At 26.5% G+C, this 27,460-nt stretch overlaps 3 protein-coding genes across 3 annotated transcripts; 1 reads left to right on the top strand and 2 right to left on the bottom strand.

Annotated features, from left to right (window-relative positions):
* Nucleotides 1–104: 104 nt before the first annotated feature.
* LOC126896793 (guanylate cyclase soluble subunit beta-1) lies at nucleotides 105–18,025 on the bottom strand. Its single transcript, XM_050669882.1, has 14 exons — nucleotides 17,900–18,025; nucleotides 17,681–17,754; nucleotides 17,517–17,617; nucleotides 16,791–16,909; nucleotides 16,569–16,724; nucleotides 15,060–15,213; nucleotides 12,734–12,891; nucleotides 12,529–12,660; nucleotides 12,312–12,394; nucleotides 12,074–12,244; nucleotides 11,436–11,673; nucleotides 10,626–10,763; nucleotides 10,387–10,544; nucleotides 105–419 (listed from the first exon to the last, which is right to left on the bottom strand). The coding sequence occupies exons 1-14, from the start codon at nucleotides 17,900–17,902 to the stop codon at nucleotides 299–301; spliced, it is 1,806 nt and encodes a 601-aa protein (XP_050525839.1). The 5' UTR covers nucleotides 17,903–18,025; the 3' UTR covers nucleotides 105–298.
* Nucleotides 2,888–10,113, top strand: LOC126896797 (uncharacterized). The gene is made up of 2 exons (XM_050669890.1): nucleotides 2,888–3,355; nucleotides 7,773–10,113. The coding sequence occupies exons 1-2, from the start codon at nucleotides 3,024–3,026 to the stop codon at nucleotides 8,335–8,337; spliced, it is 897 nt and encodes a 298-aa protein (XP_050525847.1). The 5' UTR covers nucleotides 2,888–3,023; the 3' UTR covers nucleotides 8,338–10,113.
* Nucleotides 18,026–22,544: 4,519 nt separating the features above from the next.
* Nucleotides 22,545–26,782, bottom strand: LOC126894020 (retinol dehydrogenase 12-like). Its single transcript, XM_050664646.1, has 6 exons — nucleotides 26,546–26,782; nucleotides 25,521–25,721; nucleotides 23,376–23,534; nucleotides 23,190–23,309; nucleotides 22,923–23,130; nucleotides 22,545–22,847 (listed from the first exon to the last, which is right to left on the bottom strand). Exons 1-6 carry the CDS (start codon nucleotides 26,655–26,657, stop codon nucleotides 22,694–22,696), a joined length of 954 nt encoding a protein of 317 aa, XP_050520603.1. The 5' UTR covers nucleotides 26,658–26,782; the 3' UTR covers nucleotides 22,545–22,693.
* Between the last annotated feature and the right edge of the window lie 678 nt (nucleotides 26,783–27,460).

Below are 27,460 nucleotides of genomic sequence, written 5' to 3' on the forward strand. Positions count from 1 at the left end.
TACTTTGACAGAATCATTTGGCACAGCATCTGGATATCCGTAATTCTCATTTATAAATCAAATGGGTTCTATTTTGGATTTAAAAATAATCAACACAAAACATCTAAGAGTGTAACACAAGTATAATTAAAATTAGTGTATCAAGTCCAATATTGTTTCTCACACAGTAGAAGCAAGTACTCTAAAACAGTTGATAGTATAAATGTATATCTATTACAAGTATATAAACAAAAAAACAAGTAGAATATCGGTTAATAATAGATTTTGACTTAAAATTATTATTTGTTAATATGTTCTTTTACAACTGTTTCCTATTCAGAATCCACACTTTCATTGGCTCTGGTTTCCCTTTCATAGGCACGAGTCCTCTATAAGTAAATTCAAATTGCGGATCCCAGTTGTCTTTTTGAATAAGAATACTAAAAAAAAAATGATATAATTTGTAAATTTAATAAATAATTAAACATTTTTATATTGTATTAAATAATATAAAATAATAACACGAATTTAGTCAAAATTTAATATCATAAGAAGGGAGGGGTAACAATTGAAGTTTTACTCTCATCACGAGATACTATATGATTTAGCCTTATAATTATAATGTAATTTTGAAATATTTCGTAAGTGATTCAGACCCCTTAAGCCCCCTTAAATACACACCTGTTAACTTTACGATATTTTAATATATAATATTATTGAGATGTGATGTTATCAAAAGTTGAATGAAAAAATAAATAAATGAGTGTAAGCCACATTACAAATTAAAAACATAAATATTCTAATTATTTATATAAAAGACTAGATAAATCATGTTACGCGTTAAACTCCTTTTTAATAGACATGTTTATTTAGCAATAATTTTGAAAATTATTCATAATTATTCTTACTGGCTCCCTTAACAGCCATAATGAGGTTACGTCAGATTAACAATCGGTGTAAAAGTCCTGACAATTCGTAAGGTAGATCCCAAATATTTGGGATATATGTTAAGGAGATGATGATGATTAAGTATTATTATTCTTTTAAAATATATTCTTTTCTTTATTATGTAAATAAAATTTTTTATTGAACAATTTTCATTTTTATTATTTATCGGACAATTGTTATGGTAATAGAAAATGTTGAATAAAAATTTGATCTAATATATTTATTTTATATTTATGCATTTTAATGATTATTTTCTTAGCCAACCGGATTTAAGGAAATTTTAGTAAAAGATTTTTAATGTCTAAATTAATCAATAGTGAAAGATAAAAGAATGTTTGTCAATACACTTTCGCTTTAAATTTTCAACTTGACAAAACAATAAATTATTCCGAGTATTAAAATAAGTATACTTTAATCGAATCTAAAAACCTTCGATGAACAAAAATGTATCTATTATTATAGTTACTATTTTACTATAGTTACAGCAAAAAAAACAATTGATAACAAAATTTTTAATTTAATTTTAAATTAAATCAAATATTACACTTAATTAAAAATTACTTTGAGCAAAGATTTTTCAATATTAAAAACGTGCGTATTAGTTTTCATATTGTAAATAATTAAACTTAATTATTACTTATTTTAATCGAAGTAAAATTACTAAATTTATGAAGAATATTTATAGTTTTTAAATTTATTCTTAAAACACCATAGAGTCAGGCCCGCATTTAAGAATTTTACCTCCCTGGGTACTTAATTCTACTAGCCCCACAAAATCTTTTTTTATTACTCTTCAAAAATATTTTCCTCTGTCTTTAATCTGAATAAGAAAAAAAATATCTTCACTTCTATAATTTATATTTTAGTGCCGTCTGAGGAAATCGCACCCAGTATCCTCCTAAATGCGGTTTTATCTTGAGGAAATATAATTGAACTTAAAAAGTGTATATCTATGTGTATGAATATGTAATTTGCAGTTAGTTTCCTATTAATATTTTTTTACTGTAGACAAACAGCAAATAGCATATTAACAATATATTTTTATATTTAATAAAACAAAAACTTTAAGGTGTGCTATATTAATTTTTGTCTTCCTAAAAAAATGATATTGTAACAATTTATATAATTTGTAAATTTTTAGAAGAATGACTATTATCCCAAAAATTTAGAAAAGTTAAACCTTCTTCTAGACTTTATTTAGTTGCAATTATGGTAAAATTTTTTGAAAATTAAAAAATTGGGTTAAACCTACAAAAATATTCTAGAATTCGTGTAAAAATAATATATTAAACTTTAATGAACTTTAAATAATACTAATAGGTTAAATAAATAAATAATATGCAAAGTATGCTCTAGAAGTTTTGAATTCCTTTTTTTATTAATTTTTTGTGGTTTATTAGAATTTTTTTTTTATCACATTGACTTGAAGATAACGTTTATTATGCTGAATGTATATTAAAATAGAGAATCAAAATAAGTTCATTCATATAAATATGATTAAAGGCGTATCCAAGATTTTTAAAGAGGGAGGCAAAAACCAAAAAAAAATTATAGCTACTTTTTGTTTAATGATTCAAATGAAGCCTAAAATTCAAGGTAATTTGTTTAATGGAGGATCTCTTTAGCCTCATGAATACGCCATTTTACCGCATATTACTGACTTTGAAAATGTTCTAATTCTTTTCTATTGTCAATATTTTATCTTGTTAAAAAAATATCTTTTGATTTTATTATTTATGTTTACTGATGAGCTGGCTTTATTTTTACCAGTTCGTATTATCCAAATATTACTTCTCAATTGATGTTATAATAATTATAAACAATATTGAAAAAAGTATTATAATATCTGGTAGTAATCTATCAAAAAAGAAAAAAAAAAAAATATNAATCTATCAAAAAAGAAAAAAAAAATATATATATATATATACGAGTTTTTTTACCCTTTTCAATTACGACTTTACTATTTGGTTTACCGGCACAATCAATACATATCTATTTTATTATGGCTTCCTTAGGGTGTTAAGGTAAACTTCAAAGTGCGTGTTGGCTTATAGGTACGCATTATTTGACAGTCGAACTAGAGTCTCGACGTTAAAATGGAAGCCGTTTTAGAAGAATTCTATGCGCAGATTGTTGACAAATTAGAACGAGACGAGCTGATACCGGCCTACAAGCGCACGCAATACCGCGAGTATGTTGCCATCGTCGTGGAAGGTCTTTGTGGTCCATGGTGTGGTCAAGATAAACGAAAGGCATGTGAAGCTGCAATCTTGGGTGCCGTGACCCACCACAACCGCGCAGTATGTGCCAACGGTTCCGTATGTCCGTTGGGAAAACACCATGACATTTTATATGTAATGGCTCGCCTTGCACTTGACGCCAAAGCTGGACCAGGCCCAGTTTCTACTCTTCTTAACGCCATATACAAGTAATTATTGATGTTTACTTTTTAGAATTACCCAAAAACCCGTAACCATTCTAATTTATATTTGTTTGTGCACTTTTAAGGGGAAGTGAAATTTTGTACATATTCTTAGTAATGCTTTAATTAATTGTAAGTTCGCCGTTTAAACGTTATCTTTTAGTTGGAGAGGTTCATATTAAAGTAACTTAATTACTAATAGACTATTGGAAAAAGTGTAGAGAAAAACCCAAATATAAATGACAATTCTTATAATTTTTCATACAATTTACATTTCATCCTGATTTTGGTTTTTATGTATAATTTATGCATTCGTAGACTACATTAAAATCTTATTTTTATTATTCGTTTTTTATAATAAAATAAATAAAAAAAATTGTTTTCATTTCAAAATAGCCAGTTTTCAAACCTTTTCTTACAAAAATGATTGACTGTATAACAATTTTGAGACGAGTAATTATAATTATTCAATATATTGAGTTACAAGCATTTAATATATAGAGAGGGTAAGTAGCAAGTACTGATTTATAACGCAAACTTCACCTACGTTACGTATATTTTGTATGTATTAAAATGCTTGTAACTGAATACTTGTAATTTTGATCTAGTCCAAAATTGTTATTGACCCAATCAGTTTTGTAATAAAAGTGCTGGCTATTGTAAAGTAAAAAAAAAGACTTTTTGTTAATTTTACTATTTAAAAAAAATAGTAAAAATATGATTTCAATATAGTCTAAGGACGCATAAATTATACATAAAAAAAATTACTACAAAACGGTAATTGTATCAAAAGTTAAGAGTTGTCATTTAGATCTGGTTCCATTGTATAGATACACTTAATTCAAATTCCATCTTTTGACTAGGAAATGTTTGTTCAAAATACATGTTATAATATGCGCACTTTCTGTAAATATTGTAGATTAAGAACTTCATTACTAGTATTACTAGTATTAGACTTTATCAAATATGTAAGAACTATGTGTGTCATGCGTAAAATGTAATGATAGTTACTTTGGTCATGATATTATTTCAAATATGAAAAACCATTGCGTTGTAACAAAAACGAAATACTTGACTTTTATTATTATATTCTTCTGTGTGTACTGGATCATAAATAAATATAAAGTCATTAGCAAAATATTCTTAGGCAACATAAATCACATATTCTACACTATACTTAGCATTAAAAAATTTTGTAAGATTTTAATTCGAATGGAATCTACTTGAAAAGTAAAATTGAGCAATGCGATTTTAAAACCAGCAAATGCAGTTATTAAAATCAGTTATTATGATACATTAATTAAGATGCAATGTTTCGAAGTTATAGAATGTGTTTGTTGCAACGACATGTTTTGTGACTCATAATTACAAACAATAGCGTTTAATAATTAATAATCTCCCGTCACTGTCGATTTTAATGAGAGTAGCATATGTGAAATTATTTAGGTAATCAGTTCTTCATTTTAGTATTCTAGTCAAATTTTCAGAAGTCAACGGAATGAAGACAATAAAAATTCATAACTAACAACTTAATTGCAAATTTCAAAATACAAAACTATTCGGATCTTTTGTATGTGTCTTTTGTTAATGTATGTCACCTCGATTTTCAAAAGGATTATATAGATAAGATCAAACATACAGATTGAGATTTACGAAACCCAACCGACAATATACACGAAAGAAGCAGTATGGTATTACATAAAATTTAATGAATCTGAAATTATTGTGTCGTGATGGATCGTTTGAAAAAAGAATGATTTGACATAAAAAATATTTTAACATGTAAATACTTTTTTGTAGTTTTACAAATTGTGAACACGAAAAGAGAACCGTGACGATAATTTAATGGATTTACAACGTAGTTATTAAAATTTGCTTTAGTATGACTAATTTGGATCCAATGATAATTTGTATGGAGTTTTCTTAATATTTTGTTACACATCAAAGTTTACCACACGGGTGTCTCGTATTAACTAAGGGAAATCGATCGATAAATGCATTGTATAACATGTTATCGACATTATATAGGTTTTTTTTTCGAGTAAATTAAAATATATATATTTAGCATTAGTAATTATTAAAGTATTTTTAATTTTTATAAGTATGCTAAACATTAATTTTTCCTTGCATAAGAAAATCAAATTCGTATTTCCAATAAATGATATTTACCAGTGTCGCGTTTATTTGAGTAGCATGTTCAGAAATGATAGAAATAAATTTCACAAGTAGATTTTTTTTATCAAAAATATCAATGTTATGACATTTTTTATTGTTGAAAAGTATATACTAAAGCTGAATTCAGTAATACTGATCAATAATTGATTAACTACTACATGTTATTCTACGTCGCACAATATAAAACTATCCACTTTTACTCAAAAAAAAAATTGATCAAATCATTTGTAAAGCTCTAAATAAATTCTTAAAAAGAGGATTTTTGTAGCTGCATTAAAAATTGCGTGGATCGAACGGCAAAGATTTGTACACTTTGAAAATTCGGTTATGAAACACATAATGTAACCAAAAAATAATAGTATACAATCCAACACCATTAAAAAATGTGTATAGATAACCGTATTATTATGCATGCTATAGATTTCTACACAGTTAAACGGACATCACGACTTTTTTTATTCTTTACACGTCTAACCCTAACCTTGAGACTTATATTCCCACTATGGTGAATGAATGTGATTTGTTGGAATGGAGTACAAACGATAATTTGTTTGATTTAAATTAATTTTTGGGTGAATGTAAACAAAAATTCAGTCATGTAAGTCTTAAGTCAAATCATAACTACTAAAATCAACTACCAAGGTTTCTTTTTGAGGTCATTTTCCAAACAATGTAAATGTTTGTTATTCTGCGAGTAAATGAATGTGAACTAGATATATTTTAAAATTAGAACGTTTTTAACGTGTATTTTCGAAAAATTGAAAACATGTTAACATAGTAAGGATACAAGATATGACTCTTCGTTGTGACGATTTTAAATAACATTGTATCGTCTAAAACATTTCACTCGGAAATAACGTCGGAGTATAAAGAGTTTATTGAATTTCTCCGATACTCAAGTCTAGTAAGAGGTTTTGCACGCGAATTGAACGCATACACTCGATTCTATTGCGTATAACACTTTGTGTTAGCATTTGAATATATTCTACGTGTTTAAATAATAAGATATTTTATTTCGTTATGTTGTACTTAATGACATCACAAGTGTTTGATTACCACAATCGAAAAGTTCTTCTGGGAGTGGAATTTATTTTTTTAACGATGATTTCGATTAAAATGACTTTTTGAACACAACTTGTGTATAAAAAAAGTCTTTTTACGAAATAGAGAATAAAAAAAAAAGTGGAAAAAAATCTTAAAAACAGATGGACTTAATCGACTTGCAGTAACAATAAGCCCGTAAAAAGCAACTGTAATTAATTTGGACGCTACTCACGGGGCACACATTTATTAATGAGATATTCTAATAATCCATTAGGTCATACTAACTGCGCATGACCTACAACTTCACGGAAATACTTGTACTAATTTTAAAATATTCAAGCACTGGTCTTGGATCCGTTAACAAGTTACCATAGAAAATGATCAATGGTTTGAAATAGTTGAACGTCATTTTAAGAATTTTGTTTGGATTATTAACGAAAAAATACAACGATAAACAACTTTAATAGTCATCATATAAGTCAGTAGTCTAACGGTTTGCATTTCACAAGAAATTATACATACATGCAGATACTTTATTTTGCTTAAATACGAATAATGTAAAATTTGCACAACTGTGTGTTTATTTAACTATACTTGAAAATATCAACCGATTACATATACTGATAAGTTAATTTCAGGAAAAAATAAAATCAACACTGAGAGGATGTAAAATTTAAGTAACATCCCAAACTCTACTAAAAATAACGTTTACTATAACATGGAATGAGAACACAACTTAAGAAAAATCATGTATCCTTTTTATATATTTATAACTAAGTAAGTCGTTTAAAAACAAATCCGTTTTTCTAATAGTGAATAATATGTTGTCATTACATGTTAATAGTATTGGAAAAAATGAATGTATAAATAAAATATGGTCGTTTATAAAATCCTCTCTTCCTCTTATGGTTTTTTTTAATGAGCTTTTTTCTATAATATCAACTCGGACTGTAAAATAAATTATATTGAAACATGTTTAAGTATAGAGCAGGTCTCTATAGGTGACAAAATGTTATTATTTTGTTCTAGAATAAAAACGCATATAAATTAAATGATTAGAATATACTAAAAAATAAAAAATAACTTAAATATTCAAAGTTAATTAAGCTTATCGTATGAAAAATAATTGATGAACTCGACAAAAACGAGTAAATTAATTATTGATACGATTGGACTTAAAAAAACTTGTCGAATTCTGTTTAAGGTGCGAAAAGACTCTTGAAAAATTGTTCGAAGGCGCTGTAGTGGGCAGCAAAGTGGCTCGAATGATAAGCGGCAGACGGACAGATTTCGGAGCGACAGCAGCCGAGAATCGACAGGCGATGGCTTTTTTCTTGGATCGTGTGACTCGAACTCGTTTGCTCTTAGATGGTCAGCGACCCGCTGATGTCAAGATGGGCTCGTACCGCGCGTCTCCAGTAGTGGTGGCTACAGCTGCTGGAGATGTAGACGCCGTGGCGTTGCTGTTGAGATATGGCGCGGCAGACACGTCTGTCCGGGCGGCTATCGCTTACCTGCGAGACACGGCCGATACGCATAGACCATTGTCCGCTGGTAGCCGATCTTGCTTAGAAATCCTACGACGGGCGACTTTGTACGAAGATAGTTACCATAGTAAATACTTAAAGGTTTTGCAACCACCGGCTTTAATGCATTTGGCCAGACACGTAGTTCGTCATACGCTGTACGCTAACTTTAATTTACCACACGGTATACGACAATTACCAATACCACAGTCGTTGGTATCCTATTTAAATCTTGAATGTTGACGCTGTTTTACTATTTACTACTGTTGAGCAAAATACTACTCGCTGGAATAACTTTACCGTTAAACATTTAATAGCTACCCATTAGCATATTGTTTCAATTAAACAATAATGGAGATGTCAAGGCGTACGGGACCATATTAATTAAAACACATTATTAGTTGAGATATTATCATCACTCAGTGTTAAGTGCAGCATTAGAATAATAAAAATCGGATATTCACAAAAAACAGGATGTTTTCAATTTTACGTCCTGATTACATATACTACTAACTTGACACAGAATATTTTTAAAATCTATTTCGAAAAGTGTTCTGATTCAACAATAAGTTATTTTATTGGCTTATAATGTCTACATTTGAACTAAGGAAACGGTTTTAATGCATTTAATGTATTTGGTACTCGTAATTATATTTATTGGCTTTCCATTGTTTATTTCGCCAAACGTTGTACTTTGTCATAAAAAAATCATAATATTTATTGCATATGACAAACAAATGTTATGAAAATTATGTATGCGATAAAATGAAACCTATTAAAATTTATGTCGCAAATTTTGCGCAATTATGTTCCACATAATGTTATGTGTCTCTAAAGGCGCCATGTTTGTTGCTTAATTTTTAAACTTGAAAAATATAGTAGAGAAAATAATATAAACCATAATACAGGTATAAATAACACTATTATTTACACAGAAATAATAACAAAATATATTGCAGAATATTAGCATAAAGTTTTTAGTATATTTCATAGTTAAGCTATTCGAGTAATCGAGAAAATAAATACTTTCATAAGTGTTGTATTCGTATATTACTAAAGAATAATTAAAAATGATTACTTTATAACACTCGAGTGGATTCATTTCTGCTGCACTAAGTGCTAAACGAGAAAGTATTTTGCATAAATTATTGTGTAACTAAAAAATGATGAGTGCCTATCAAAGTTTTTAAACAATTCGTCATTCAGATACCGCCAACGAATAATAAAACAATCAAGTAATTGTTTTTTTAGATACAAAGGAAGTTAAAAATTTCACCTATATACAACGATTTTGTCTTGCTTTGAAAATTTCGAATTGAACTGTTAATTTCATGTCTTATTGCAAAAATATTCAACTCGTTTAAGTCATTTTTGAAATAACTTAAACGATTTGAATAACTTAAAAAACTCTTAAGTGTTCATTCAAAAGTAATGTCACCCTACTATCACCATTTAGAAATAAACACCATTAAAAAAGAATATTAATTATTTAGTATTCTGCATTTAAGAGAAACCTTTTTCTTATAATATTTATTAATTTGTGATCAGTCCCAAAAAAATGAACTGTTATTCAAGTAAATGAATAACAGACAAAAACGGCGAACATTTTTTTGTATTTGTATTATTAAAGCCAATAAAAACATTCTGTTTGTATTTATCTACTACAAGAAATATTATGTAATTTTCAACCATATTAATCATGAAATTTTTATTAAAAATTAATTTTTAATTTGTAACAATAAAATTTAGCATGGTCAAAATGTTATTTTATTCCGGTATTTTAGTTTCTATAAGAAACTGTATTAAAAATTTCTAAATATATTTTTGTTAATAAACAAAGTTTCTATAGTAAAATTTCTCGAGATTTTTTCGTAAAAAAACAAAATCGTTTACATTTTCTCTCAAATTCAAACATAAAATATTCTAATGTCAAAAAAAAACAGCTTTTTAAGAGTTCATTAAAAGGCGATATTTTTTAAAATTAAACTTAATAAAAATAACCGACACCCAAATGTATATTGTCTGAAATTGTTTAGGTTTGAGATTTTACACGTTTGTTATGTGAACAATTCATTGTTCAACTTGTCTGGATTATTTTTCTCGGTGTTTACGGACAACATTGTTAAAATAATTGTTTGTTTATCGTCATCATTATTTATGATCTTTTTCATATTTCCTCTAAAGTCCGGCGATTTCATTCTGTCACTCAAATCTGTTGTTTATTACTGTCAACAACTATGACATTTTTAGATCACGAGGTAACGCGTTGTAAACAATGCAATAAAAACATACTTGTACGCATTTTCTGAGACGTTGATTTTACCAGGTAGGCCGGTTGTTTCGGTTCTACTGGTCAAATTCACAGTGTTGCCGAATAGACAGTATCTGGGCATGCGATGGCCGATCACGCCCGTCACTACTTCACCGCTGTGTATGCCAATAGTGATGCGCTGAAACCGAAAAAATACTCAGTGTTATCAATTTAGGTCGGCCTAAATAAAGAAGAAAATGTAATGTTATCTCTCACTTACCACGGGCATGTCGTCCACAATGACGGTGTTGCTAAGATCCATCATGTCCAAAGCAAGACGAGCGATACATCGGACGTGGTCTTCGCAGGGCTCTGGAAGTCCGCTAACTGCCATGTACTTGTCACCAACAGTTTCCACCTGTCCGATTTTCACGTGTTAATTTTAACAAGGGACATAAATTCTGCGGTTTTCATTACTTAATTAAATCATATATTAAATGACGCCGCTCACTCCAAATTTGAAATCGGATTCAGAATCAGTAGCATAATTCCATATATGATTTACAACCCAACCCAACCGCAAAATTTATTTATTTTTTTTGTTGTACTGTATAATAAAAAATTTAATTCAATTTCAAGACTACCCTATAAATGCACGTGAAATTAATATTTAATTCGATATTGCATTAATACAATAAGTGTACGCAAAATGATTATTATATTATTCTCATGTAACAAAGGAATTATATTCAACACTTTTCGGAAACCATACACTTGATATAATGATGAAAAACCGCTAGGCATTATGTAATTACTAATTGTTAAAAAAAAATCGTTTGCGAATTCTTAATATTACATTTTTACTTTCGTAAAATATATGTAATGATGTTGTATTTCAAGTAATTTTTTATGAAAACCGTAAGCATTGACTGGCTGTCATAACAATTTGAATAACAATGTTTACTGTTTACTGCAGAAAATGTAGAAAATTGAGTGTAAACAAAAACTAGATAGCGACAAAAGATGACGTTGTATTTTCAATTATATCGTTACACGGTACACATGAAGTGCAAATATCGTTTTGTCTTACTTTGTACACGTTGGGGTTCTTTTTCGGGTCGGTGAGCACATCGAACGCCGTGTAGAGCTGATTGAGCATCCGTACGATTTTCATGGCACCTTGTGAGTCTGCATGACCCGCACAATAGTCGCTAAAACCAACAATGCCGGAAAATAGCAGTGTAACATATTCAAACCGTTTTGGTGGAACAGGACGCTTGTGACGTAACTCTGTTGCCACACTAATCGGAAGTACCGAGTACAGCAATCTAAAAATATTACTTGAAATGTAATTTTCTTTTTAAATCAATTACAATAAAGTAACGATATTTTTTACATGTAAAATTTTAGTTCAATACATGCGCTTACATACATTGAGCTAAACGTTACACAAAAAAGCTATAATACAATGATATGCTGGATAAAATAATACGTATATATATATTACACTAAATTTGGTTTCGTGTTTTTGTTCTTTTAAGTTAAATAACTTGAATATTTTAATTATGTACATATTGAAAGTTTAAGTATATATTTAATCTTCTAATGTCTCCTTTGAATGGAGCTGAATAGGTAGAAATTATAAGTAAGCTGTTCAAACATGTTTTCAATTATTAATATAATAAAACATTTTTCACATAGATTTTGTTTCTTCACAGTAACACATACCTATCAGTTTTCTGTTTTTCACTTTCCAATTCTCTATATGTCTGTTGAAGTTTATCTGTTAAAAACTCTAAATCTCTGGTTAGTTTGTAATCCGCTTCAAATTGTTCAGACATTAAAACCAAGTCTCTGGTAGCATCGTGCAATGGTATATCGCTTATAAAAAGACGTCGCCTGCGCAAAAAAACCCGCTTTAGCATATATGTTAATAATTGTTCAGAAAATTTAATCAAATTTTTACTTTGTTAAATCATCTAGATTGACAACGCTAGGATAGCATAAAAACAACATGAGATCCGTTTCTGGAACGTACAACATCTGACCCTAGTAATAAATTTAAACGAGTTCTAAAAAAATATTTCAACGAAAGCTATAGGTTTTATTATTCCATGCAATTAAAATTTTGATGAATGACAAATTTATTTGCATAAACGTTATGGTATTATTGTAATATTTACTTTCAGACGCAATGATATAGGGCAATTGTCGTTGGTGTCTTCGTCAATGATGCCAGGTCTGGTATTCAAAACGTAAACCGTGTTTATGTGGGCTAGAATGTTGTCGAATGTCAGATCCAAATGAGGTCTAACCTTTATTGCAAGTTAATGATAAAATAATAGTTATTATTTGTTTAATTGAGCGTTAATATTGTGTTACGCCTACAGGATATAAGATCTGTGTTAATTTGCACGGTGACGGCCCTTGAACAATGGGTATTACTCTGGCTATGGTACAACCAGTTTGGAGGACGTTTAAGTCTCTATCAAACATCAGATGAAATGGAAAAACTCGACAAAAAGTAGCTGGACTGATTTTCGGCTCTGAAATTAATTATATATAGTTGTTTATCACGTGTCTCAGTTCATGATATTAGTCCTTGTATTGGCTGGAACATAATTCATGGTATAGATGACGTGGGATGTCACATAAGTGGAGGTTTAGCATACAGGTAGTCGACCCCAAGTAGTAAGGATAACGGAAAAAAAACCATGCAAATATAAAATTGTATTTATAAGGTACAGTAGAAGTCCGATAATCCGGTACGTTCGGGACCGGCTCCGTGCCGGTCTATCGGGCGTTGCCCTTTCCTTTTAGTGTAGGCTTTGCTATAAGAACAATTACATTAATAATTAAACTAAAAATACAGTATGCAAATACAAAAAAGTTTGTTCTACTGTATTCTACTGTTGTACTGTTGGATGCCGGATTATTGAACTTCTACTGTATCTAATGTATATTATATGTTAAAAATTGCACACTTTTATATTATATTAATATTTTCTTTTTCCTAGCCTTAATCCCAACAACTTGGGATCGACAACCCTTATCCTAAGCTTCCACTTGACACGATCTCCCACATCATCTGTCCTCATATCGCATTCAATAAAATCTCTCCATCTATTTTTTGGTCTTCCTCTACCTCTTCTTCCTTCAACATTCATTTCTATAACTGTTCTTACAGCTTCCGATACTTTTATATTGTATTAATATATTTTTCAAAATTATATATTCTATTATTGTTACTACAAAATAATAATATTTTTTTCTTAAACAGAATGAATTGAAATCAAATGAAAATATAACTTTGCCATGATGTAATTAGGGTTTCGTATTAAGGGTATATGAGACCTATATCCACCTAATTATTTGGCTATAAATATATCAGAAAAACACTGGCATGTGTTACTCTGTTATATTTATACAACCAGTTTACCAATCCATTAACATTAAATCAGTGAAATTGAACATGATTTTATTAATATATTTTTTTTTCTAATCATTTTATCAATTAGCACTATGTTATACAGTGCGATTCTTTTAATATTAACCATTCGATATCTTTTAAAATAATAATTATTTAATGAAATTTTTTAATCTCATATATTCCTTGTTCTATTAGTTATTAATTACCTTATTAATTCATTTTTTATACCTTATAAGGGTGTCAAGTTTATTTTTTTAAAAGCAACATAGATATTTAACTAGCTTAAAAAATAAAAAAGTTCTAATCAATAATATGGCTGGTCGAAAACAACTTTTAGATTAGTACTTAAAAAGTTATTAATATTTTTATACCACGGTGGGAGGAAGGGCGAGGACGAGAAATATCTAATGATAAATTTTGTTCGCAAGTTGTTATCTACCAGCCATTTTCCTAATTAAATCAATTTCTATTTTATAAGCTAGTTATTATGAATGTTGCCATTAAAAAAAATAATTTTGGAACCTTAATAAGGTACGAGGGGTTAAAAATATTTTTTTAACAATTAGTATTTTAAGAGAAATCGAGTGGTTAGCGTTAAAAGAATCATTCTGTATATATTTAAAAGTTCTAAAAATGTATTATTCATTGACAATAATATACATCAATTATAATTTACAACTAACATAAATAGGAATTTAATAGCTGATATGTTATGATTAGACAGACGGTTGGGTTTGGTTTGTCATATTTGAGTACGACTATACTTCGAAAAATGGGCCACCGTGTTGGATTAAAAATCAACAATTGTTATAATTCTAATAACATTTATGATAAAATGATCACTGAATTTTAACAAAATTGTGATAAGTTATTAATATTGTGTATAATTTTAGTTGTAGTATTCATAAATCTAATTTTTTATAAGTCGCTAGCATAGTAGTTTGATAATAATAGATAATAATGTTATATACAAAAATTTAAATTATATCATGATTTTAGAACTATCGAACTCATATTAAATAACTAATATGTACATATTTGTAGTTTATTATGCGTTTTATTTATTTTTTTTTTGAAAAAATTGGAAAAAAAGTGCAATTTTAAGTTTAAAGCAAAGTTTGCAAAATGTAACTTTACAAATGTACAATTTTTTTATAAGTTTAACAGATTCGCATCGAAGCATTTTATGAAAGAGATGTTAATAACCGTGAGACATATACTATACATAATTTAAAACTTTATATATTTATTTTATGTTTTTAAAACTCAGTAATTTATTTTTACCTTGTGATAATGTTTCTACTTCTGTGTTTTGGTCGTTTTGACGTTGTCCTATAGTGTTCTTTTCGGTTATTAAAAACTGAACGTGATCACATTCTTCTTTAGTTTGCAAAATTTCCACTTCTACTTCTGTGTTATGAAGTTTACTGGCAACAGTCTATTAAAAAAGTTTCAAATGATTGTTTTTAACTGTTAAACTATTTTGTTATGAGTAGAGTTCGTAACTTCATGCATTTGTATGTTTTGCCTCTTCGGAAAATATGATTTGTGATCTACAAGTCTTACATTTCATAACAACAGTAATAAAAATATCAAGTCTGATAGTGCCTGTTTTTACATATTTTAGTCGTTTGTTAGCGTATTTGGCATACAATTGATTTTTATTTAATTATTAATGCATATTATTTGCAATAAATTCGGAAATTTTTTTTTTCACGAAGGTAAAAAAAAATACAATACAAATAAGTTCTTAAATAATTTAATTTTTTGTCTTTTCCAAATATGTTTACAAAATCGTAGTATTTTTGTAGTTTATTTCTATTTCTTTATGATACTAAATTGGTTTTAAGTAGTTCAATGGAATCAATCTTATCACACTATCACCATTACCTTCCACCGAATCAAACGTGTTTATGGCTTTTTATCAACTCACTTACATTTTTTTTTAAATCTAAATGAACCTAAAGAAAAAAATGGAAACTACTTATTGTTTTTAATTACGCACCACTTACTTCACCAGACGTTTAAAGATTAATTTCAATGATAAGAAACTTATTGGTCGACAATCATTGCTCATTTAAGTTAGAAAACAAAAAACACTGATAGTACAATGTAATTTTTAAGGTAGGTATAAAGTTTCTAAAAAGCCATAGTTGAGTAGGTAAAATTTGCTAAAACTTTTCAAAATTTAATTATTTATATTTTATAGCTTTTTGTTATGATTAATAATAATAAATAAATAAATAATTATAAAAATAGTTAAGTTTTGAAGACTACTAAAATGTACAAGATGATTCAATTAATATTTTTAATTTTTACTTGTATAAAAAAAAATTAATTTTTTCTTTCATTGAAATTTGTTTATAATTTGTTACTAAAATTGTATAGTTTATGATAAAAATAAATATTTTCATTTTAAATAAATGAATAAATATTTTTTTTGTTATTTCAAAATATTTTAAAATTCTAAAATAACACATATTATGCTTATATCAAAATTTTAATCATTCAGGTAAAGAATATTAGTGGGCTAAGCTCTTCTCCAGTTTACATAATAGCCCTCTCAAAAATTTAGTAAAATTATATGCATTGTTATATAAAAATTATTTTCTGAAAGAGTAAAATTAAATTTAGCACCTACCAAAGAATTTGATCATTGTAAGTCTATGTTTTCATTGTATATTTGACCAGTTTTTAGTGCATATCTATATGTCTTTAGTATTTTAATGCTAGAACTTACGATCTCTGGTTATGTAATTTTTACTCAATGTATTTTTCTATTTATTATACGACCTTTACAATGCCTATGACAATGTATTCGAGTCCAGGCCTATCGGAGTAGTAATGTAAAACAAGAGCGCCATCTTCAGGTCTTTCTGTGCACCTAAATGACGGAGCTTTCATTCCCGGATACAGAGTACCCAAGTGGTCGTGCAGAGCATCCAAGTTCTATTCGACAAGATTACTTCAGTATAACAAAAAGTTTTATATCAAAAGCAACGAACGATAAGTTACTTGTAAGAAATCTCTAGGTGTCGCTCCTAATACTTGTAGGATTTTATCGTAACCAGAATCTTGGCAAAACTCGAAAAACATTTTTCCAAAAAGTTCCAATATGCTATTTGCAGGAAGTTCTACAAAATAAAATAATTTGAAAATTGATATTTTGTATAATGCTCCTTTGTATATTTATGAATTACTTTGGTCTACTATCGATTAAATTTAATTTGTTTGCTTGGAAAATATTGCAATTTTTTACATTTCTTAGTTTTTTGAGATGTTATTTAAATGACTGGATTGCGTGTGATTTATACATTAAGTCTCAATATTGGTAAAATTAACATCAAGATCAGTGTTTATCTTTGATTTTTAAAAACATGACACTGAATTATTATAATAGAATATATTACTATATAGTATGTATTCAAATAATGATTAATTTAGTTTATAAACGTGAATTTTTAAATATTTCAAATTACAAACAATGTGTTTAAATAGAGACAATGAATCAAAATGTTTATAAAATATACAAATCTAATAATATATTATTAAGGATAGCATAACCTTTATTAAAAAAAACTTCAATAATTTTATGAAATATTTTTCATTTTTGTCTTGCTTCATTTTAATAAATTAATAATTGCAAATATGAAAGATTATTTCATACTGAAGTAACGTATTGAAATGGAATAAAGTTTCTATAAACTAAACGAAAAAGTCTAAATTTAAGTATTCACTTACTTAGAATTTCTGCAGCGGACGAAACTAAGTTGTAAGTAATTTCATCGTCGTATATTTGTCTGACTAAAAACTGTCCATCCATCGTAACTTCTGCATCTTTTCTATAATTTTATAAAAATCTTTAGATTATATTGTATTATTTTGATAAATTAATTGACACTTGCTTGATTTTCTCCCACGTTTCTTCGCCAAAAGTTTTTAAAACTAATAATTCCAAAGCATAATTTACAAATCCGTACTAGCAAAATAATAAATTTATAGTTACATTTAAATCAGTCATTATTAAAATTGAATTGCATTAAACTTGACATTAATAAAAAAAACTAATCATTTTTTATGTTCGACAAATATAATTTTTTTTAATTAAATCATTATATACTTACCATTTTTATTTAATATATTTTCAAATGAGCTCCCGAAGATCGAAAACGTTGCAACGAAATGCGGCGAAACACATCCATGCAGTTTTGATGGCCGCTCGTATACTGCTGAGGGGTACGAACATCGATTCGACCCATAGAATTTAACGCAAGATAGCGCTAACTAGAAGTATTACTTTTATAAAAGAAAATTCTTTTTATATTCTAAAAATTAAAATTTTTTAAACTATATATATATATATATATATATATATAATTAATTTAATTATTTTACACACACACACATATATATGTATATATATACAAGATGATTTTTTTTATCATAGACCACTCAATTACTACCTGAATAAAAATAATTTAAGACATATTATTGAAAGCTTATAAATACACATAATAACTGTATAATAATAATAATATATATAATAATAATAACTGACAATACAGAAAGAATTTCTTTTGATAAAGTCATAATTAACCATAAAGAATTCGTATCTATAATAGCGACGTCACATAAAACAATTGGCTACTTATTCCTGAAACCCTTTGTGTATTACACTAAATATTAATGTGTACAAACTAAAAAATTTGAAATTTAAAAGTTTTATATCTAATAAACAAATAAAGCTACGTTTAAAATTTCAATGGCATTTTCTATTAAAATAAAACCTTAAACATTACATTAAATTCAAAATATGTGTTCCCATTCGAAAAAACAAAGTTGACAACCTTACAAAGCATAAGGGTTGAACTTAAAAAATATTATATAGCTAATAACTCAAGAATAATATTTAATTAAAGGTATCAAAAAAATATTTAAATTATTTTTATTCTATGAGTAATTGAGTGAGCTATAATAAAAAAATCACTGTGTATAAATAGATAAAGACTATTATTTTAATTTAGATTATAGCTATTAATAAGACTGAGATTAGTATTGATAAATACTTAATAAAAATTTACTGACGTAAATTTTATTGATGATTATTATTTATAATTATCATAACTACCAAAAAATTACATAATTTTTGACCTGAGAGGCTGATATTAATGATGACAACTCTACAAAACGTTTTCCTGCTTTTAATTATGTAACATTAAACAACCTGTAATTTAAAATAATTTAGAATGATTTAGGTATCCGTTACTATGCAAGAAACACAAAATTTGTTATTTAATGTAGTTGTCTTAAATATTACCATTGTAAATTTTATTTTAATCTTTGCATTATTGAAATAGTTAGAAATATTTAAAAAAACAATATTAAATTGACCAATAATTACATGATTTTTACATTAAAAGACGTTGACATTTTTATTTTTTTATTGTATAGTATTTAAAAACAAACAAAGAAGTTAGGTTTTTGGAACATTATAAAAAGTTATAAAGAGAAAAATGTTGTTATGATTTTTGAGCCCTTACATAACCTTAGGTAAAGATTAGATTTCCAAAAATAAGTTTCTTATCTGCAATGCTAATGTTTAAAGTATTACCAATAAAATGTTCGCAACAATCCATCCATTTTATTTTAATAGAAAGTGAAAACTAAAAATATTAATAAAGACTGTTTTATAATACTTATATTTTTTGGACATTTCTCTATTACCAGGATTGAGGAGAATTTCTCAAAATTATGAAGCTGATAGCTTCAACTATATACATTTTGTGATATTTTTACGTATCATTGAACAAAATTAATCCAGTAGAAGAGGAATAAGCGTGTCCTGAGAAACGAAAAAAAAATCAGGACTAAGTATAATCAATAGGTTTTTAGCACTATTGGAAACAAATAATCAAAAATCCATTAGGTTAGATATAGATATTTAAATTTAAATTATTCCAGGTAGATAAAGGTATTAGGGCACATTTATTTAAATAAAATGGAGATAAATTCCTGTTTTTCAGTTATTTGTAATTTTCCTTAGAAACGTTGTTCCTCCCTTACCTTTATACTTAATGTATTTCAATTTTATTGTCAAAAATATAGAGACAATTTTCCCTCTCAATATGCTTTACTAAATAATTTTTAATCTTCATTACAAACAAGAAACTTTAAAAAATAATTAGCAAATGATACACACTATTCTTTAAATTTATATTGGAAATGTTACTCGTTTTTATCAATAGTGTCATTTATTAAGAATACTATACACCATTTTTTCGTTAAATAATTATTTTAGCATTAAAATGTACAAATTTAAATTTTATTAATTTCTGAAAGTCCTTTAGAAACCTTTAAAAAAAATTTTCTTACAAGATATTAGTATTTCAGTAGTGTATAAAAATATATTAAAAATTAATATGGCGTATAGCTGTACATTATACACTACTGCTGTTGGCTATTTTACGTTTATTTGTTTTACGATATTTGCTGGTCTCTTTAGGTAAATTTAAAAATCATGTAATTTTTAGTAAATATAATCAATTTTTTTTAATTTATTTCAAATACGCATCAAAGCATTTTACGACAGTAATTTTCATTACCATCAGATATTAATCTGTACTGATCTAAAAATATTCCTCAACCCAATTACGCTGGAACTCGACTGTACTAAATTTTTTAAACTCAGATGAAGTAATTTAAATTGCTATTAATGTAATGTCAATTTTATTATTCATTATTTTCATAAAATTAAACCATCTACTTGTAGGTGGTTTAATACACATCCATTTTCTAATCTCATATTATTAAAAATTTTACTATTTATGATTCACTATTTTGTGAATAAATGTCATAGACACAATAATCCAGTTATTATTGTAAGAATATGTTTACAAATTATTATACAAAGAAGACACGTATAAATGTTCTTAGCTTTATCAAAAAATGACAGGAATATTAATTCAATTTAGGCATGTGTGTGTTTGTGTTTTTTCTTCAAAACTGTTATCAAACTTTTTTTAATTAAAAATTCATTTCAGTGGCAATGAGGATAAAAAACAAAAAAATAGCTATTATTATTATTAGATTGTGGCGTCCTTCCTTTTCAATTTATAAAATTAGAAATTGAAGTTATTATTATTTTTATATTTTTTTGATACTGTTAATATTATATATTATATATGTATATTTATTTTATTTAAAATAATAACTTAATGTATTAATCATCAGTTTATTATTTTCATTTACATAAACAAGAAACCAAGAAAATTTAAGCAAAATGCAACTGTATGGTTTAAAAGAAAGATTGACAAGACTTGGTCTCCTGGAATAATAACATCAAGAAAAGATGAATTTTCATACAAAGTAATCTCTGAAGATGTTGAAAAACGACTAAATGCTAATCACTTAAGACAAAGAATAGACATTGAAGACAAGAAAAACAAACAACAGAAATCACAATCAACGAGCAGAATGAACAAGAATCGAGGGATACAACTGATTTACATATAATATTAAAGTATGAAAAGCATACCGTTAAGGATACAAAAACAATAAATCATCACTTACTATTAAAAACCATATAAATTCTCTGATTTTCTAAAGAATTAAGTTTATATTTATTGTACAAATAATTTTTTTATTTGTGATAATTTTAAGTTTACTGATTGCTTTTACTTCAAAACTATTATCATTACTATAAAAGCATCATAATTTACATTTTTAAATAAGAAATTATAATAATCGTGAATATCGAAAAAAAAACTTAAAAGATTTTCCTTAGTTTTCGTATTGTAATTTTGTTTACATAAGAATTAACGATAAAAAGACAATTTTGGAAGCATACTAAAACTAGCGTTGAACTAAAAATCGGTATTTTTAACATTTTTCCATAGTTTTCATAGTATTGTGTTATTTTAAATAGTATTGCAATCAAATTTTGCGATTTTTAGAAAACATTATATTTGTTTTATAATTTTGATATTCGTTTACAGAATGAAGATAATTCTGATGTTAAGTCTCTTTTTTCATCACAAGTATTACTACATTACATAAGCATTAATTTAAGATACACTTAAACGTATCTAGAGTTTTGGAAAACTTTTTAAGTTGAGTTGCATAATTAACTTTTAATATGAAATTTGCTATTTTTAACCGTATAATGGGGTTAATTTTCAAAAAAAAAAAAAAAAGCCGAAATAATTATAAAAATATTAATGTAAAAAAGTTAAAAATAAAATATTGAAATTTGAAACAATAATTTTTTGGATGATTTTTCCTATTTTTAGGGAATAGGAAAAAATTTTTTAATTTTGGTAATGAATACTTTAACTTAATACATTTATATTTTTTCGTCTTATTGAAAAACCTATCCAGTGAGTTCTGAAAAATTTTGTCTATAGACAAATAAAAAAAAAAGTATGGTAAAATTAATACCTACTCAGCTTTGCATTACAACTAAAAATAATTAATTGTAATACATTTCGGACAGTTCATCAAACATGCATATTAAATACATTTTCACATAAATATCAATTAACAAAGAATGAATTTTTTACTTTTTATATCAAACTCAAAAATAGACCTAAATCTGTTTTATGAATTAAAAATTTTATTGAGAAGAATTTCATCTAATACAAGTCTAGTTAAAATTAAAATTTTGATAAGCGTGTTAAATAGAAATATTGCATTTAAGTAAACAGAACTAGCTATAAGCTTTAGCTAAAAACCACATTTATTCAATTTGTTTTTAATATCTATAACAAAATATAAAAATATAAAAAATCACAAATTTTATAAAAAAAAGTTAAATAGTTAATAAATTAAATTAGGAATCAATAAAATAAATAATATTATTTGTGAAAATACGAAAATATAGGACACTTTAATACTTCATTTTAAATAAATATAAATTCTGTTTAAACATTCTTTAATGGTTCTGGAATAACGTCTCCAGGTGAATTGAACATATCGTATCCTGTTAGTCCAACCAACTCGATACTTTTATCCCATAGTTTCATTGATAGTTCATTATCTTTTGCCATAGCAGATGGTTCTTTTACCTTACAATCGCTATTCGATGTAAAAACAAAGTAAGTAACTTATATAAAAAAAAAAACTAATTATTACAATATGCAAAGTACAAACCTGTAGTAAAGACCTGTTTCTTGGCCGGCTTTTTCATCTATCGCACAATGTAATGTAGTCTGAGCACCTTGTTCTGGAGTTTTAATAAAAGGATACAAAACCAGTCCTAAAAGAAACCTAGTGCCAGGGAAGTAAACTTGGTCTACTGTCCTACCTAATTCAGTTTTTACGATACCAGGATGAAGAGTATACACATTAACTCCTGTATCTAAATAATTATTAATGATTTAATTATAAGTTTATATGATGACAACATTTTTATATTACCTTTAAGTCTCAAAGATAGTTCTAGTGAAAATAAAACATTAGCCAGTTTACTTTGGCAATATGCAGTCAAAGAAGAATAGTTTTTATCAAAATTTAAATCATCAAAATTGATTGTTCCTTCTAAAATGTATGAATTTCAAATTACGTTTCCAAATAAACAATTATTTAAAACTGTAAACTACTTACTCAAATGAGCACGCGAAGATACATTTATGATTTTAGCGGGTGCTGAACTTCGAATTCTTGGTAATAATAGTGACGTGAATAAAAAATGTCCTAAGTGGTTCACTCCAAATTGTGTTTCAAAACCATCCTCGGTTTTACTTTGTGGACAAAGCATTACTCCTAGAATATTGTTTGTATTAACCATGAATATTTTCATTATTAACTAATGATCTGAACAGTTTAAAAAATAAAAAAACTCTAAGCTAATAAAAAATTTGGTTAAAATTGGTATATCACATTTATCCAAGTTTTTATTTAAAATTTTTCTTTAATTAAATTAACCTTCCTTTTAACTTAGTTCCCTTTTCGTCACAACATAGAAATTCGCTAATTTAAACTTAAATTTTTTTTTATTTATAAAAGGAAATTGAAATGATAAATTAGTGCGTTTTAAGTTTTACGTGTTTTAAATATATTTAAAGAAATAATGAGATATAAATGTATCAGATAATACCATGTAATTAAAAATTATATAACACTAATATAAATCATTATGCATTTTAAATAAGCTTGATACTATTTAAAATAATGCATTCAAATGTATTTAAATAATATTATAATAAAATGAAATATTGTAATAATAATTAATGTAATTGCAAAAGTAAACGAATTGCAATATTATGAAAGAAAACGTACCAAGTTAGTAGAATTATTAATTTAACTAAAAGTTTAATAAATAAAAGCTTGGATAAATGTTATATAATACAATTTTATGGTCAGGTTTTTATCCTATTAACATTTTCTACTTTATTTTTAAATTTTATTTGAAGCATATCATTTTCATTTTTTTTTTAAAAACAACTATGGTTTGTATATTAATGAAGCCCAGCATATCATAATATCATCAAGAGATTACGATAAAACACATATGAATCATTAGATTTTAACATTTTAAATAACTAAATATTTTGCCCTACTTTTTATTTTTTTAGTTTCGGACTATACTAAAAATATATCTTTATTACTTGGTTTTGATAATAATAATAAACACAAAAATAAATTTTCAAGTACTTTTTGAGTTACAAAGATTTTAATATCTAGGGATGTTTCGCGGACGGAATATACGTTACATACAGAGTGTTTAGTAAGTAAGGAAACAGGACATTTGTTATAAATAACGAGAACAATAGAAACTCCTTTCCTCACTTACTGACCATCCTGTATATTAGAGATGTACTAGGTATACGGTTTTTGAGTAATTGCTTATTATCCGGCAATCGGTTGGTAAGAATTTTTTAAATGGCATTCATTCGTTACTCGATTAGTTCATGTATCTATCACTTGGAACATCTCTAAAAAATATACACTTGTACGAGCTGTATCCACCCTCGCTACATACCTACTCTATGTATTCAAATGCTTGAACTCAATAAGTTATCTTAATTTTAAAATTAATTAATATTAATATTAATATTAATATTAAAATTAATGTCGACTCATCAAAATGTTTTTAAGAAAATAGCTAAAAAGAATGACTATTTTGAAATTTCAAAAAAAAAAATGTTTTTTGAATTTTTTTTTTTTTTACGAGTAATAAATAATAAAAAATATATTTTTAACGTAGTCCAAAACTGTAAAAATTAAAAAGAAAGCAACGTAAAATATTCACTGGATCAAAAGTTAATAAAAATCTGAAAACTTGATTGAACTATTTATTCATTTTGTATAATTATAACACATCGTCTAGGTAGAAAAACCGCGTAAGTTACATTTTAACAAATTTATAGGAGAAGCAAAAAACTTTTCTGTTATACATTCGTTACTGTAAAATTGAGGTTTAACTTTTGAGCTTTAACATAATACATTTACTCTTGTGATACTAATAAGTACGTAAAACGTATAATACGTAAAAAAATACTTGGAATTATATCGTTACCTTATTCACCATGAGTGACAAAAACCCCATTTAGTTGTGCAAAATATAATAAGCATAGTAACGGTCGACCATTATTATTGTTATTTATAATGTACATGTATATATTTTTAGCTTGGTTTGTAGGTCGACCAATCTGCTTGATTTAAGTTAGTAATCATTTATTAGTATTAAATATTTTAACAATCATTGATACAAAGTTAAAATAAAAATATATAAGGAAATTAACTCACCAGCATTATTAACAAGAAGATGTATTTTGTCTTCTTTTTGCAAGATATTTTTCGCACATTGTTTAATGGATTTAAATGAAGCAAGATTAAGTTCTTCCACAACCAATTTTCCTAAGTTTTCTCCTTTTACTTCAGCAACAATATCTGATATGGCTTGCTCGGCTTTTTTGGTATCTCTACACGCCATAATAACTTTTGCTCCTATGACATATAAAATTTATATAACTTTCATCATAGATACTTTGTGCACATTAAAATAGAAAATATAAGATGCATGTATATTAAGGTGTTAATCAAGATTACTCACTCAAATAGTTTTTAGAAATATTTAGTTTTTAGACAAAATAAAATGAATAAAATTAATGATGTGAGTATTTGCCAGTAAACAAAATTGTATAATTGACATGCACCAAAAAATGCAAAATAATTAATGTTTTCATGTAAACTTTGTCATAGCTCTGAAATATACTTTTTACGATAAAAATTAATTTATTTTTCCTATAGAATCATTCCATATAAAATCATACAATATTATCACTTAGTTTATAGTAGTGTCTTGATTTCGATTTCTTAGAAAATAAGTACGTAATGGATAAATATTATTAATTTACTATTGATTGCATTATAATACTTTATTTTATTTTATAAATACATAACATGATTAACATTACATGATTAAATTATTAAGTTAAATTTAATTAACTTTGTGCAGTTTAATTTTTTGTTATAAGCTATTAAGTACAATAATTACTAATACATTGGGATGATACTAAAATATTATCATAAAATAATGTCAAATAAAATAATATTTTCAAAAATCGTATAAACCATAGAAGTTGAGCTAACTTGAAATACAATTGATTTGATGCCTTAAAAAAAATATTTTGTTTAACTGTTAGTTAGCAAACTAATGAATAATAGTTAAATAATTTATAAAAACTAAAATTTAAGCATTTTTTTTCACGAAACTATGTTATTATTTCATTAATTGACGCGTCAATTAAAATTATATAAGGTAATTTTACCGATTCTATAAAATTCTTTTGCCGTGATTTTTCCAATGCCAGTATTTGATCCAGTTATGATGGCAATTTTATTATCCAGTCTTGCTTTGCTCGTACATTTTCCACTAAACATTTTTAATTTACTTTCAAGAAATTGTGTAACTAAAATAATAAATATCTCAAGCTTAGAGCTGCATACGTATACACTAATACGACAGACATTCGATATTCAAAGCAACACGAACGATCTAAAGGAGTTACGTGGAAGTGTATGCGAGTGCGTATGTTGCTAACGAACCGTCACTGTCAAGGTTATTTGGTGTACAACATTTTTATAACAGCTGGCAGTTGATTCCATCATTTTATTGATAAGTACAATGAGTATAATTCTACTAAAATACGGTTTGTTGACATGGTGTGTGATTCATTTAAATCGGTCCCATATTAATTACACGTAGGAATAACGTAATGTTAACGAATAATGTGTAATTATAATTATAAAGCTTAATAGATTAAGACTCATTGGTAGTTAAATTGATAGCCTACGGTTATACTACCTTAGATTCTCAGTCTCTAAAATTATATATATTGACAGGCTTTACTTTCATGTTTATGAAATCAAGCCTACAATTAATAAAAGTAAATTTACGTCAATTATTTATTTAAATGATAAAGACATTTTAGTAGGTCTTATATATAAAATATTGACAAGGACCTACGCTCTGCACACCAAACATTTTTTAAAAGTTCTTTTCTAAATTTCATTGTTGACTATCTTGACCTTGAGGTTTCCTTCAAGACATTAATAATTTTTCCGTAAAAAATTTAACTCTATTTTTTTATTTTATAAATAACTATCAGTGAAACACTTAAATTTTGGATAAATTATTTTAATATTGACAATTTTTCAGTGATTTTGGTCTGCAAAATTTTATA

The sequence above is a fragment of the Daktulosphaira vitifoliae genome, unplaced genomic scaffold, assembly GCF_025091365.1.
Source record: "Daktulosphaira vitifoliae isolate Bord-2020 unplaced genomic scaffold, ASM2509136v1 Scaffold_1, whole genome shotgun sequence".
NCBI classification, from domain to species: Eukaryota; Metazoa; Arthropoda; class Insecta; order Hemiptera; family Phylloxeridae; genus Daktulosphaira; species Daktulosphaira vitifoliae.